Here is a 13,303-nt window from a genome sequence, read left to right on the forward strand (position 1 = left end):
AATGTATTAGGTCATATTCCAGAGATATTCCTTATAAGTACTAATAAATACAAAATGTATGTACATAATATTATATAAATAAGGCCACGTGGGCAGTATGTGTAATTTACACTTATTAGGCAATAATGATACAATATCTTGAAACACCATGTTATAGTCAAACAACATACAGATACCATAAATGTGGTCTCATCTGCTGAAGTCTAGCTGAATGAATGTCTGACTGTGAAGGATTACATGAGGAGATACAATCAAAGAGATGTAAGATGATTGGTTCACATTTATAATCTGTTTCCTGTATATTAGTGAGTAAGAAGGCACTTCTGAAGAAATGCAGTTGATTGTCGAGTCTCCTTCCCAGGGTTGATGTACAAATCACTGAGTCAGTATTCGACGACCGGGGAATGAGACTCAACAATCAACCGCCTTTCTTCAGAATCACTTACCGCACCTTTAAGATCACGACGGTCAGAATTGTGCAAGATTCACATGAAGTTTTGTGTAGTAGCAGTTTATATGGCAGGAGTGTGCTTGTGAGTATCCGTGTGTGGGAGTGAGGCAGTGGAGGGGCACAGTTAATAACTCAAAACTACATTAAATCCTCTGGGACTTCCATAATGGACTGGACTTCCTCTCGTGGCTGCAGGAAGCTAACTAACAACTGCAAAACAACACGAAAAACGTACATTATTTTATGCTGATTTTATTGGAGTTTACTAGAATGTCCACAAATACTTCAGGATGCCACTAGAGAGAAATTTCAAACTGGTTAAATCCTCGAGCGTGGTGCTGTTGTTATCGCATTAATTGGACGGTGCACTTGTGGTATTTGCATGGCTGCAGATGCTTTGTTTCTCCCCCGGTGTTCTGAGTGTAAATCTGGGTTAGCTCTGCTCCCTCCCCTCTCTCGCTCTCTCTCCCTCTCTCTCTGTCTGGGCCTCCTTGAAATCCACAGCAACATGGCCGCCTGAGTGAGTCAGAGGCAAAAAACCAGGAGGGACCACACACAGTGTCCCAGAGCCCAGGCCAACACACACTCACTCACTCTCACTCACACTCACACACACACACTCATACCAAAACACAGCCACTATCACGAGAGCCGTACGCTGCTGTTACAACTGTCACTTTCTCATTACACTCAGCTGGCTTTTACTAAATTATAACATGTCACACCTCTGCCATCCATCCCCGATGTTTTTCTCACTCCTTTGTGCCATCAGATTGATCGGTGACATTTTGTTTTACGTGCCGAAGGGGAAAATCCCAGCGAGGGGAGTAACTGCAGCTTTAAACTAACATCGAAATGTCATGTTTAGATTGCGGACTTGCGTCAAAAGGCTGTTAAACATGCAGGACTGTTTCGGGCTCCCGAAGATTACAGGCATCGGGTTTCAGGCTGGGAATGTCTCAGAAACTGGGGTTTTTTAGTTGCCAGGCGGAGAAACGGGACTGGGGAGGAGAGGAGAGGTTGAGTTGGATCGTGCTTCTCTTGACAGAAGGTGAAGAATGAAATGGCAGCTTTTCCTCAGATGGTTTGCCCCAGAATTATCACCATACAAAGAATTAAAAACATTTTAATGCTGCGATGATTTTCAGACACAAAAAGCCTCAAACAAAAGCAGTTAATTACAGCTACACTCTCCTTTGCTGTCAGAGCGAGTCAGGCTTAAATTGTTACCGTAGCAAGACAACCAATAGTGTTTAACTCCTTTTGTAAATCTGATTTTTTGTTTCCACACTCACAGAACCTCAACCACGGTCTGGTCGCACAACACAAACTTGGCCCTTCAACACAACAACACTGCAGCACCTCAGGCATTCGCACAACTGTTTTCTTTAGTGGTAAACTGGGAATTTCCCTCTCTTTTTGTATTTGAGTTGCAAGCAACTACAAAAAAAAAAATGACAAAGAAAGTGGTGGAGTGGAGGACAGGATTGAAATGATTCATACAGGATTCATCAGCCACAACATATGTGAGAAAGGAATACACAGTTTGTGGTTTGGCATATATTAACATAAAATACGTGCACCGTGCAGCCATGTTGGCAGCTGAGCTGTGAGGAGGAAATGACATCATGTGCAGTGTGAGGTCTCGGCAGGACAACCAGGCTGCCCAGCATGGCCGTGTTACTATGGAGACCATTGGTGCAATACAGTTAATTATCAAATGAACACGCCTACGACCATCATGTAAACAAGGTTTATTACGCTCTCGTACTATTTCTCTTCTGTAACAGGGTGTAGAGGTAAATACTACACACCACCAGGCGTTATCTTCAGGAATGTATCAAGTAGGCTGACCTTTCTGTTTGACTCGTTAGCTACCAAGTGAAAACAGGCGTATTTTTAGGGTACGCGTGTCAGATGAAATAAACGTCAGATGCATCTCGCAGGCGATAGCAGCCACGAGCAGCATCGCTGAGTATGCGTAAGACTTTCTGTCTGACATTCTTTTATTTTTAAAACGTCTACAAAATGTTGAAAAATGCGAGTTCAGTCAGTTAATTAGTATTTACAACATCGTGGATACAGCTGGAACAAAAAAATACACAGATATGCATTGACTCACACTCCTATTTGGCATCTTTGACACAAAAGAAATGATAAAAAAAGGACGTAAAGGTCAGTGATCCCCTCAATGTGACCCCGAGCACCAAACATCCATCCTGCCTCTGCTTTTTGTACAGTTTGGTAAATTCAAGCATGGTCTATGTCCAGTAGGTGGCGACAGAGTCCCATTTCCTCTATCAGTTTCCACTCTGTGTCCTGACTTCCCTCTCCAAGCACATCAGTGGTTTCGCTTGACACACGTCTTGTGTTTCTAAGTCGAGATGAATGAAGAAGAAGCCTCAATCCAGGCAGAGATGAAAGATGCTTGTTTTTTTTGTTTCAGAGCGCTGGCAAAGACACCTGCCGGTGGCACCAAGTTTCTGGTGCCGTTCATGAGAATCTGGTGTGATCTGGCCCGGGTCATCTCCAGGGGTCGGTGCGGTGCTTGAGGTTGTAGTTCTGGAGCTCGATCTGGTCTTTGATCTGGTTGATCAAAATCTGAGACAAGAGGATGCCAACCAGCTGCAGAAGACAAAACAGAGGGCTCACCAGTTGGGCATGACAAGTCTCTCCTCTAAAGAGGAGACACTACAGGTGGAAAAAAATGTTCATGGGTATGGTTTGCTTCTATAACATGTCTGCTTTCAAGTTAGTGGACAGAAAATGTCCAAAATGCATATTTTAGTTCAGATTTCTATATTTGGAAGGTTTTTACAGAAGGGTTTGCTCATTTATCATTCATAGCCTGATTTATACGACATTTTATTCCTAAAAATGATCCTATTCCTGTTTTTTTTACTACAGCTACTGACTGTATTTTCTGATTTATGGAGTGATAAAAAGACATGTTCAAAATTGTCTAATATGTCAACAAAATTACACAAAATGTTCGAACCTGGCTTGAATGCAGATTACTGCATTTTAAGTGGATGGAGGCTCATTTTCATATCTCACCTGTGGTATGGCCAGTCCCAGGGCGATGCCTCCCAGCAGGAACAGGTTACTGTGGATCCAGTCCACTAGTTTGTCTATGCAGCCGTTGGCATGGATGTGCTTTACAGCTTCAGCGTACTCTAACTCCTGCATACCTTGTCCACACATGGTGTTGATAACCACCTGCAAATTTAGAGTTAAAAGACAAGTCAATAAATAGATATAGGTAAAATGACGTATCAAAAAACAAACGACACAAAAGATACGAGCAGAGTCTTGTGATGAGGGAGACCTTGTCTGTGGGCATGATGCAACAGGAGAAGGGGACAGAGCAGCGCTCTCTGCTGGGGTTGCTCTGCTTGCATTCGAAGTACATGTTCTGGGACCAGTCAGTGAACGTGACACCACCACAGCAGCCAAACTACGGAAACAAGGATGGAAATCAATACAGGACATGTTAGGTGTTTGTGTAGGCTACTGTTATCCCTGATGATGGTGACAGTTCAGCATGCATGGCACATGAAGTCTGTATTTGGATTCAGTCCTTACCTCTTTCTGACCAAAGTCAATGAGGTTTTGCAGATCGATGTCTTCTCTGTAGTGGATGATGGCTTTATTGATCATCTCAGTCACTTTGTTACGAGCCTTAGCAGAGTATGAAAAAAGCAAATTTAACAGATAATCTTGAATAGACAGACTTGTTAGATGTATCATATGTTTTCATATCAAGTATGTTTTTGTCAGCTATGAGCAGGTTCATGACAAATATAACTATCCCAATAAACTATGCTCTTTCTAATTGCTGTAAAACATCAGAAATCCAACTTCCTCTCAAGATCTGGCAAACACAATCACATTTATAACAGCCATGTATGAGCAAATTAAAATGTTGCAGCAGTTACAGATAAAGACCAGGAGAGGGCAGTGTTTCCTCAGTCTTCACAATCAGAAAATAATAAATAAAGCTCAGTTTACCCCAAGGAAAGTGTCGAAAAAACAAATTAAGTACCCTTTTCAAGGTGCATCAATTTTATTATGCTGTTATTGCCCCGCATAGATAATTAGATTTGATTTATTCTAATAATATATATTAAAACTAAGACACCAGTTTCCAAGTTCAACAGAAGTTCAGAGTATAAAAAACACTTTCTTTTTCCCAAATACATTTATGCATATATTATTCTAATTGATACTCCATATTGTTGTTCCATACCTTATCAGCGAAGACGAAGCCCAGGACCCCAGCGACCAGCTGGAGAATGAAGATCACCGTCAGACAGACACAGAACTGTGAGGAGGTGGAGGGGGAGATAGTTACAGCACTAAAAATAACTTCTCTAATTAGAGAAAATAAGCAAGAAAGCTAAAAGCAAGGGGTTACAACAGAAAGACACAGTAAAAAACTAGTCAACTAAAGACAGAGTCTCTTGTTTTCATTAGACTGCTTAAGCTGCTTCTGCTTAAGATTCTTCCTCTACAAGCATTAAGGCTGATTTTATTGATTTTAAAATAAAATGCTATTAAGATTATCTGGCAGCTCATAGTGTGTCAAAAATCAGAATAAATTAAAGCCCGACCTGGTTGAAAAACTCCTGACTTACTGTCTGCAGAAGGCAGATGTTTTCTCTCAGGGAGCCCACGCAGCCACAGAAGGTGATGATGAACATGAGGACCCCCACAACCAGCAGCATTACAGCGGGGTCCACTGACAGACACGCCAGAGCTGCCTCTGAGAGGAAGAAGAAAAGAGGAGTTCAAAGACCGATGTGAGCAGAGGAACTGCTCCACACGACAGAATTATTCCTCGCTGAAAGAAACAGGAAACATTACACAGTCACAGCAGTGCCATAAAAAATAAATCTGGAAAAGAGCAAGAAAATAAATGTGGAACTGAAAAGAACAATAAATAAGATAAGAAATAAGTAAACGAGAAATGCGGAAATACAAAGGAAAAACAAGTATAATAATGAATAAAAATGTTAAAATATATAAAGAAAAAATAAAATACGAGAAAATAAATAAAATAATACATCTGTAAAACAAGAAAATAAATGTGGAAAAATAAAGAACAATAAGTAAAAGAATAAATAAGTAGGTAAAAACTGGAAATATAAAACGAAATTAATGGGGAAAAAAATGGGAACTAAAAGAAATGAGGAAATATAAAGTAAAATTGAAAAAATGTGTAAAAGATAATGTGGAAATATAGGAGGAATAAATAAATGCAAATGTAATCTTTCACAGATTTTTTTAATGGCCCTCCTGTGACTCCATACAGTGGAAGCCCCAAACAAAAAGCAACATCGCTGTCCTGACACTTAATACTCCCTCTGTCTCACACTAAACATGAAGAGAGCCTGGGTGCTCTATCAGTGAAGGATCATTCACCTGCGTGTTTCATCATGCGGGCGTACACGCCGATTGACACCATCACCAGGGAGATTATCTGAGAACACAGAGAAAAAAGATTTCACAAAACGTCTTCATGGTTCAAGCATTTCAAAATATTATAACTGGGACATAATGAGAAGAAACCACAGAGATGAGAAGAACTACTTGTATGTTCATACTTGTCCAGGGAGTGGCAACAGGTATATACGGTATGAGTCATGGGCAAGACTTAACTGATAGTAAAATCTTCACTTCAGGTGAGTCAAAAGGAAATTCATCCACTCTGTTTCCATTTGACTAAACCAACCTGGCAGAAACCTGTTCCATTCACTCAGTGCTTCTCTCCTTGCCTCAATAGAATAAAAGGGAGCCCTCAGAAACACTCTTCCCACCATGAATGAAATGGATCCAGTTACCACAGACACTGCACCCTCCTGGGTTAGGAGGGCAAGGCTAGATTTGTCTGCACCTTCTTGTAAAGGTTTGCTCTCGCTGTGAATACACCAGACCTGACACCTGAAGCTAAAAGGCAAAAAAATGTCTGTTGTTATTTGGAAACATGACTAATTCATCGTATAATCATCACTGTGCCGACTCACCAGACAGCTAATTTCTGGGATTCTGACTAAACATGGAGTTTACGTGACATTTCCTAAGATTACAGACAATCTAGTCCAGCATTTGCGGTGATAATTGTCTTACACAGAGCTCTTTGTAGCCAGAGGCAACAGAAATGACAACACATTCCACGTTGAAGAGCTTCAAGTTTTTACACGGCCTTATCCTGTTTGTACACGGCCGGGATCATGTTCAAGGAAGCTCATGCAGGTTTGTTTAAAGGATGTCCCTGAGCATTTAGACAAACATATTTCATGGCTTCTTGGATATTAACACGTAAAGAAGCAATTGGATTCTTCTGTGTATACACTCAACTTGTATTTGTCCTCTTTTTCTGTCATTTTATGCTCGAGCAGAAACAAGAAAAGTCTCCTCACACTCCGCTCACACGTTTAATCTGCAACGACAGATCTGCTTTAAAATGTTCTAAGTCAGAAATCCCCTTATGTTACAGTCCCCGAGCGCCTGACGCTGCAACTCACTGATATGAACTTTGGTTTGTTTGCAACCCACTGCTGTTACTTTTAACCGAATCCTTCACTTTTAAAGCCGAGAGTTGTTCAATTATTAACATCTCACTGTGGGAGGACGAGATGCCACAGTCAGACAGTCACGGCTAATAATACCCGCAGAGAGATTTGTGCAAAAATGTGCATCAGAATATGGATCACTGGAAGTTTGTGTTTCTTGGCAGCTGCTTATGTCATGAAAGGACCTATCCTGAACTCAAACCACGGCAGCGCACAGTTTGTTTACTCAGAGTAGGTATTTCAAACACTCACAACAATACCAAACAGGTTCTGAGCTCAGAAACCTCTGGGACAAAATCTGATAACACACTCCTGACAGTAAAAATAAAACTTGTTTACTGTCAAACTGTCCAGTGTTTGAGCAGCAGACAGCTGGTGTGCATGTGTCAGACATGTATGTTGACTTCCCTTTCTCTATTTCCTGGGAACTGTTTCACTTCTTTTTTTGTTTTGTTTTGTAAAAAGTTAATGACTTACCAAGTCAAACAAAGCAGGTGGCGCTCCAATTTTCAAAATCAACACGTCACGCCCTGAGCTCAGAAAACACAGTGAGTGTGCCACAACTGAAACCTGAAATAACTCTTATATTGTTAATTATAAGGAGTTTAATTGAAACTACCAGAGATCAGATGCGATTGGCCGAGAAACACTGTGACTGACCAGCACACGTGGAAAAGCAAATAAAAGGTTAAACAGCCACTCACCCAAAATATGAAATTAAATAAGAACAGTAGATATTTAACAACTGGACTGACGAAGCTGAAGTCTTCGTCGTTTCCTCTGCGTCTTCCTCCCATGGCGACAAGTATCCAAGCGTAAAATCCAACTTTGCGCACAAATGAGTTACTAATTATATTAATAAAACAGATAAACACGAGTTTCAGTGAGCTTAAGACTCGCAGGCATAACCAATAGACCTGAGCCGACACGTACAGTTACAGTGAGAGTCACAAGCTGCTGCAGGCAAGAGCTGTGTGGGCAGCACTCACTGGGCGTGTGTGTTACGCACTGGGTGTGTGTTACCAGCCTGTGTCACGTCTTTAAGGGTGATCATCAACCTGGAGCGCTGGGTACTTTCTTTTATTTTGAGGAAGCATTCTATAAAAAATTTTTGGGGGGACTTTTGCTTTTATTTCCTACGTGTTTGCCATTAAAGGGGCACTATCAACTTTTTGGAGAAGAAATTAAATCTAAAATTGTGTAACAATATTAATGAGGTAATAATACAAACTTAACTGAATAAACAAGCTGTTCATAGAGGAAACAGTTTGAAGCTAGAAAGGTGGCAGGGTCCGCCAAATATAAATAAAGTAAAACAGTATGAAGTTGTGTTGTCCTTTAATGTCAGTTTATTCAGTCATGAACACAAAGAGAGCTAAAATTAAATTATTACTATATTGCACCTTTATGTCTGACACTTTATTTACTTTACTTTAATACCTAAGTAAAAGATTTAGTGTTTTTAGAAAGCACATTATACAAGCAATTTATGGTACTTTTGCATTCATTTACTATGTTTTCCCCATTAAAGATTAATACTAAAACTTGTATTTACTTCAGCCTGGATGGGTGTACTTTTTGTATTTATATATTTTAGTTCAGTAATAGATAAGCCCTCAGTTCATGGTGAGTTTAAAGTCCCCCTCAAGTTAAATTAGTGTTTTTATTCTTTTCAATAATGTTGAATGTTTGAGCTTCACTGTGCACAATGATGTATGAGTAAGTGAACATTTCCTCTGTGCATAATGTGATGTGGAAACTTGAAGCCTCTAGTAAACACACCCTGAGATGAGACTTTAGAGGGAAGGGGAAAACAAAAATATTTTCATATTCATATATTCTGGAATTTTTAAATAAGGGAGAAGAGGAAGCCATGTTGACGACACGCGTGTGCAGGGGATGTTTACAATGAGCATATGTGGAACTAATGAAAAGTTTTATTGATCACATACACACCTGATGGCATGAGTCGCATCCTTCTTGTTTGACATGGTTAGTTTTGTTTATACCACATTATTTAAACATTACGCTATATGTATTTTTGACAGCAGTCATTTCTACTTGTAATAGTAGAAAAAGCACAGATTTTACTCATGACATTAACAGTGGTTCAAATGAATAAACTAAAGGGCAAAACAGATGCAGAATACCACAAAAAGAGTAGCAAATTTGCGCCATCTACCGGCAGAAAGTGCTCAAACATCACAATCTGTATATTTTCGCTTCTCTTCCCTACTGTTGTTTTTTTTTTAAATATACATATATTTATATTTGTTACTATCACATCTAAATCTTTGCTTTTCAATAGAATATAATTGAGCGTCCCAACTTTTATTTTGAAGGGATACGCACACTGCACGTCAGTTTCCATAACATCCGTTCACACCCGGATGTAGTGAGTGCATCTTCTCTGCACTGTGAAGTGAGTGCAGAATGATGTTTTCATCATAGTTCGGACTTTTTAAACAAAGAAATGGCGTGGAAGAGCAAAGGTTTGTATCATTATTTATTTATCTACCCAACAAGTAACGCAGACAGCCAATTTACCAAATTATCCCGTTTCTAATGCAGTTATTAAGCTAACGTTAGCTCTGAGCTACACGTTATTTACTCCAGTACGCTTGTCTTTAATGTCCTCTCCAGGCTCCCCTCCCCCTCTTCCTCTGGCATCCTTACATCTCCTCGTCCCTCCAGTGAGACTTATGTCTGCTTTCATGTGGCAAGTGGTGCAGCAGCACAGTGTGATGCAGTATGACAAGCTGGTGGACTTCATCAGTTTGGCGACAGAGATGGTCCCAGAGCTTCTGAGTCCCTGTCAGAGAGCTCAGCTCATCCTGGGCCTCAGAGCAAGGGTGAGGACTTACTCTCAACTGTGAGCCTTTAGATATAAATGTCAGAGATGACAAGATAGTATGATCCTGGTTCACGTTTCCCTCAGTGGCTGCATAAGGGACACATTTCACTTCTGTTTTTCCAACCTTCATTAACTAGCATGTGCATAAGGAGTAATATGCCTATACTTTAAGATTTCTCAGATGTTACTGTTTAAAATTACATCTGTGCCTGTTTTTTGGTGCAACTTGAAATGCAGAAATGTCACATACAAGGTGTTTTACCCCTCAACAACATTTCTATAATAAGTCCTCCTTTAGATTATGTTACACGATGCTAAATTGTCAAGGATGGACTTTTAATCTCGACTTTTAAGTCATCATAGAGGAGAAGTCCTTCATGTGTAATTGAACATTTTAGATATGATGTTAGTGTGTCTTGTAATTAGTAACATGTACATTTCAACCTTCAGTTTTTCTTTTCACAATTGAAATCAATCTTGTCCCTGCCATGTCATGCTCTTCTGAGTTACCTGTTTCCCACCTTTGCCCCGTTGCAGCTGGTCCTGGAGCTGTGCCGTGGGGATGGTGTCGCCAACCTGCAGTCCATCCAGAGCCATCTGGACAAAATCCACGCCTGCAGTGCTGAATTGAGCTCCACTGATCAGATGGTGAGAAATCAGAGCTGCTCCATGAACAAAACTTGGACAATAAACATAAATTCAGGGCTTTCTCATAGTCCTGAATATGGAGTTCCCAAAATACATGATCTGGGATACTATTACTGTTTTTAACTTTTTTTTTTAATACAAGCCAAAGGTAGAAACATAACTGATATGAAAAGTCTTCTTCTTCTTCCTCACAGGCCAGTGCGGATATACTGAAGACCTCGTACACCAACTTTGCCAGCCTGGTTCAGAACCTCTTGAATGTTCCTTTTGAAAAGGAGTCATTCTTCCAAGTGAGTTAATCTGTGAGATATCCAACCATTTATTCACAGCGGCGATGTGTTTATAATCTAAATGCAAAGCTCTGGCTTTTTCTGCAGGAGGTTTTTCCTGCAAACTACGGCTCTGCCTACGACCAAAGACTGCAGCAGCTTGTGTCTGAGTTCCTGTGCAGGCTGGAGCTGCTGCTGCCAGTACCGGACCTTCAGCAGGTACTAACAGCAGGTCACACACTTACTGACACGGGAATATACAATCAGAAATGTAATGAAGTTGTTAGAGTCAGCAGATTTTTAGAACATTATCTGTATAACACTAACAGGCATTTGAAATAAAATGAAATGTTTTGAGTTTTGCTTTGAGGTCACCAAGAACATGATTGTTATTTCACTTGTCAGCCTGCATCTAGATGGTTTTGTCTCTGTGTCTCAGACAGCAGCGTGGCTCACCGAAACAACATCGTTGTCAGAAGAAATTGGACTGCATCTGTCTGAACCCTTTGCCCTGAAGAGTCTGCTGCTTCATCACAGACAGTCGGGCACTCTCAGCTCAGGTACGTTTAACAGAAAAGACATGAGGAACAGGAAGAGTTCTGTATGTGGTGTTCATCTGTTTTTTTCCCTTGGTGCTGTCACGCTCACTTTCATCTTCCTTTACCTGCAGCTCCTCCCAGCAGTGAGGAAGATATCCTCTTGTCCACTCTGGCCCTCCCTGCTTCGACCGGAGTGGAAAGGTTCACTGAGCCTTACAGTGAGGACGACAGTGATTATGACAATGGGGAAGTGACGGTGGCACTGGGAGATTTAGAAGAAGATTCGGATGTCCATGCAGATGATTGGTTGCCAAAAAATGTATCAGGTTAGACTGAATCAGCTGCAGTAGCAGACCAGAGCTGGTACACTATCTGAAGTCTTATTTAACTAACTTGTTTTTTTTCATGCTGTCTTCAGGCCGCCTGTCCCGTGTGTTCATCTGCCCCCAGTGTTCGTTCACTCACCACACAAAGAGGAAGGTCCTAGAGCACATTAGGAGTGAGCACCACGGGACGGCTCCCATTCAGAAAAAACTGTCCGCGAGAAATGCAAGAGCAAAGACAAGTAAAGATGCAGCAAAGAAGAAAGTAGGAGGCAACGCAGAGAAAAAGAGGAAACGCAAACAAAAAGAAAGTGCTGAAAAAAAGCGGGAACGGAAGCAGAAGAAGGACAACTTGGAAAACAAGGAGCGACGTAGACGGAAAGAGCCCACGGGGGAAGACAAAAGATTTCTGATCACGAGACCCGTCACCAAAAACTTCACAGAGGAGGAAACCAAATGCACAAAGTGTGAAAAGGTTTTTGAACATCCGAATCAGCTGAAGGCGCACATGAAGCTTCACAGCTTCGCGTACCACTGCAGCCAGTGCGAGAAGGGATTCACCAGCTCTTCTGGATACTATCAGCACCAGAGACTTCACAAGAGAGGGCGGATATTTATCTGCAGCCAGTGCAACAAGGGATTCCTGTGCAGCTATTCGCTCAAGCAGCACGAGCGGCTGCACGAAGGCCCCTCGACCCTGTGCACTATCTGCGGGAAAGGCTTCAGCAAAGCGGGCATTACGAGACACATGCAGATGCACCGAGGCGAGAGGAATTTCTTGTGCACCACCTGCGGGAAGTCCTTTCTATCCTCCGGGGAGCTGCTGCTGCACAATCGGTCTCACACGGGCGAGATGCCGTACACCTGCACACACTGCGGGAAGGGCTTCTCCAGCAAGAGCCACCTGAACGTACACACGCGCTCGCACACGGGGGAGCGTCCGTACATGTGCTCCGAGTGCCCGAAGCGTTTCCTCACGCTGAACTGCCTGAAGAGACACACGCTCAGCCACAACGGGGTGAAACCGTTTAAGTGTCCAAACTGTGAGAGAGAATTCTCCCAGCAGGGCAATCTGAAAAGACACTTGGCTACTCATAAACCTGACACATAATAATGTGTAAGTTTTAGTGTTGTTCTTTAACCTTGTCATGTGTTTTGAAAACTGCTGTACAGCCAAAATGAACTCTATTTGTATGTCATAAAAGGATAAAAAGTATTTGCAGTTCCTGTTATCTGCTTTGGTTTCTTCATTCAGTTACCAGACTGGTGCATTTTAGCAGCTGTTTACAATCTCCGAAGAAAAAAAAAAAAGTTCTGCGCCCAACATCGAATCTTGATCATTTTTAGGCTTCCATCTGTTCCATTGGTGGTCTAAGAAACGGGTGCTTCAGCGAGTCAACAGTGCCATCAGGGTTATTTTTCAAGTTTGTTTTATTTGACAGCTGCTGAAGGGCAGTGTGTTCTGGATCTATGTTGGGATGGTGTGACTTTGGTAGCTTAATGCATTTCTACAGTGTCTAACAACAGTTATAGGTTATCAATGCCCCTCAGGAGTTTCTAAAACTATTTATTTATTCAAAACACAACAAGTGCCTCAAAATTGTACTGAAGTACAGTTCAGGTGTAAATGTATTCAATATTCCA

General features: G+C 41.4%; 2 protein-coding genes across 2 annotated transcripts; one reads left to right on the forward strand and one right to left on the reverse strand.

Moving 5' to 3' along the window:
* Positions 1 to 2,619: 2,619 nt before the first annotated feature.
* tspan33a (tetraspanin 33a) lies at positions 2,620 to 8,043 on the reverse strand. Its single transcript, XM_084345678.1, has 8 exons — positions 7,731 to 8,043; positions 5,876 to 5,933; positions 5,089 to 5,216; positions 4,701 to 4,775; positions 4,037 to 4,132; positions 3,780 to 3,908; positions 3,509 to 3,670; positions 2,620 to 3,076 (listed from the first exon to the last, which is right to left on the reverse strand). Exons 1-8 carry the CDS (start codon positions 7,821 to 7,823, stop codon positions 2,975 to 2,977), a joined length of 843 nt encoding a protein of 280 aa, XP_084201804.1. The 5' UTR covers positions 7,824 to 8,043; the 3' UTR covers positions 2,620 to 2,974.
* Positions 8,044 to 9,406: 1,363 nt separating this feature from the next.
* On the forward strand, positions 9,407 to 12,872 carry LOC311252424 (uncharacterized protein). The gene is made up of 8 exons (XM_084345573.1): positions 9,407 to 9,518; positions 9,670 to 9,878; positions 10,418 to 10,528; positions 10,723 to 10,818; positions 10,906 to 11,016; positions 11,237 to 11,357; positions 11,468 to 11,662; positions 11,755 to 12,872. The coding sequence occupies exons 1-8, from the start codon at positions 9,500 to 9,502 to the stop codon at positions 12,768 to 12,770; spliced, it is 1,878 nt and encodes a 625-aa protein (XP_084201699.1). The 5' UTR covers positions 9,407 to 9,499; the 3' UTR covers positions 12,771 to 12,872.
* Positions 12,873 to 13,303: the final 431 nt, after the last annotated feature.

Source organism: Pagrus pagrus, assembly GCF_965226575.1.
Source record: "Pagrus pagrus genome assembly, chromosome: 23".
In the NCBI taxonomy this organism is placed as follows: Eukaryota; Metazoa; Chordata; class Actinopteri; order Spariformes; family Sparidae; genus Pagrus; species Pagrus pagrus.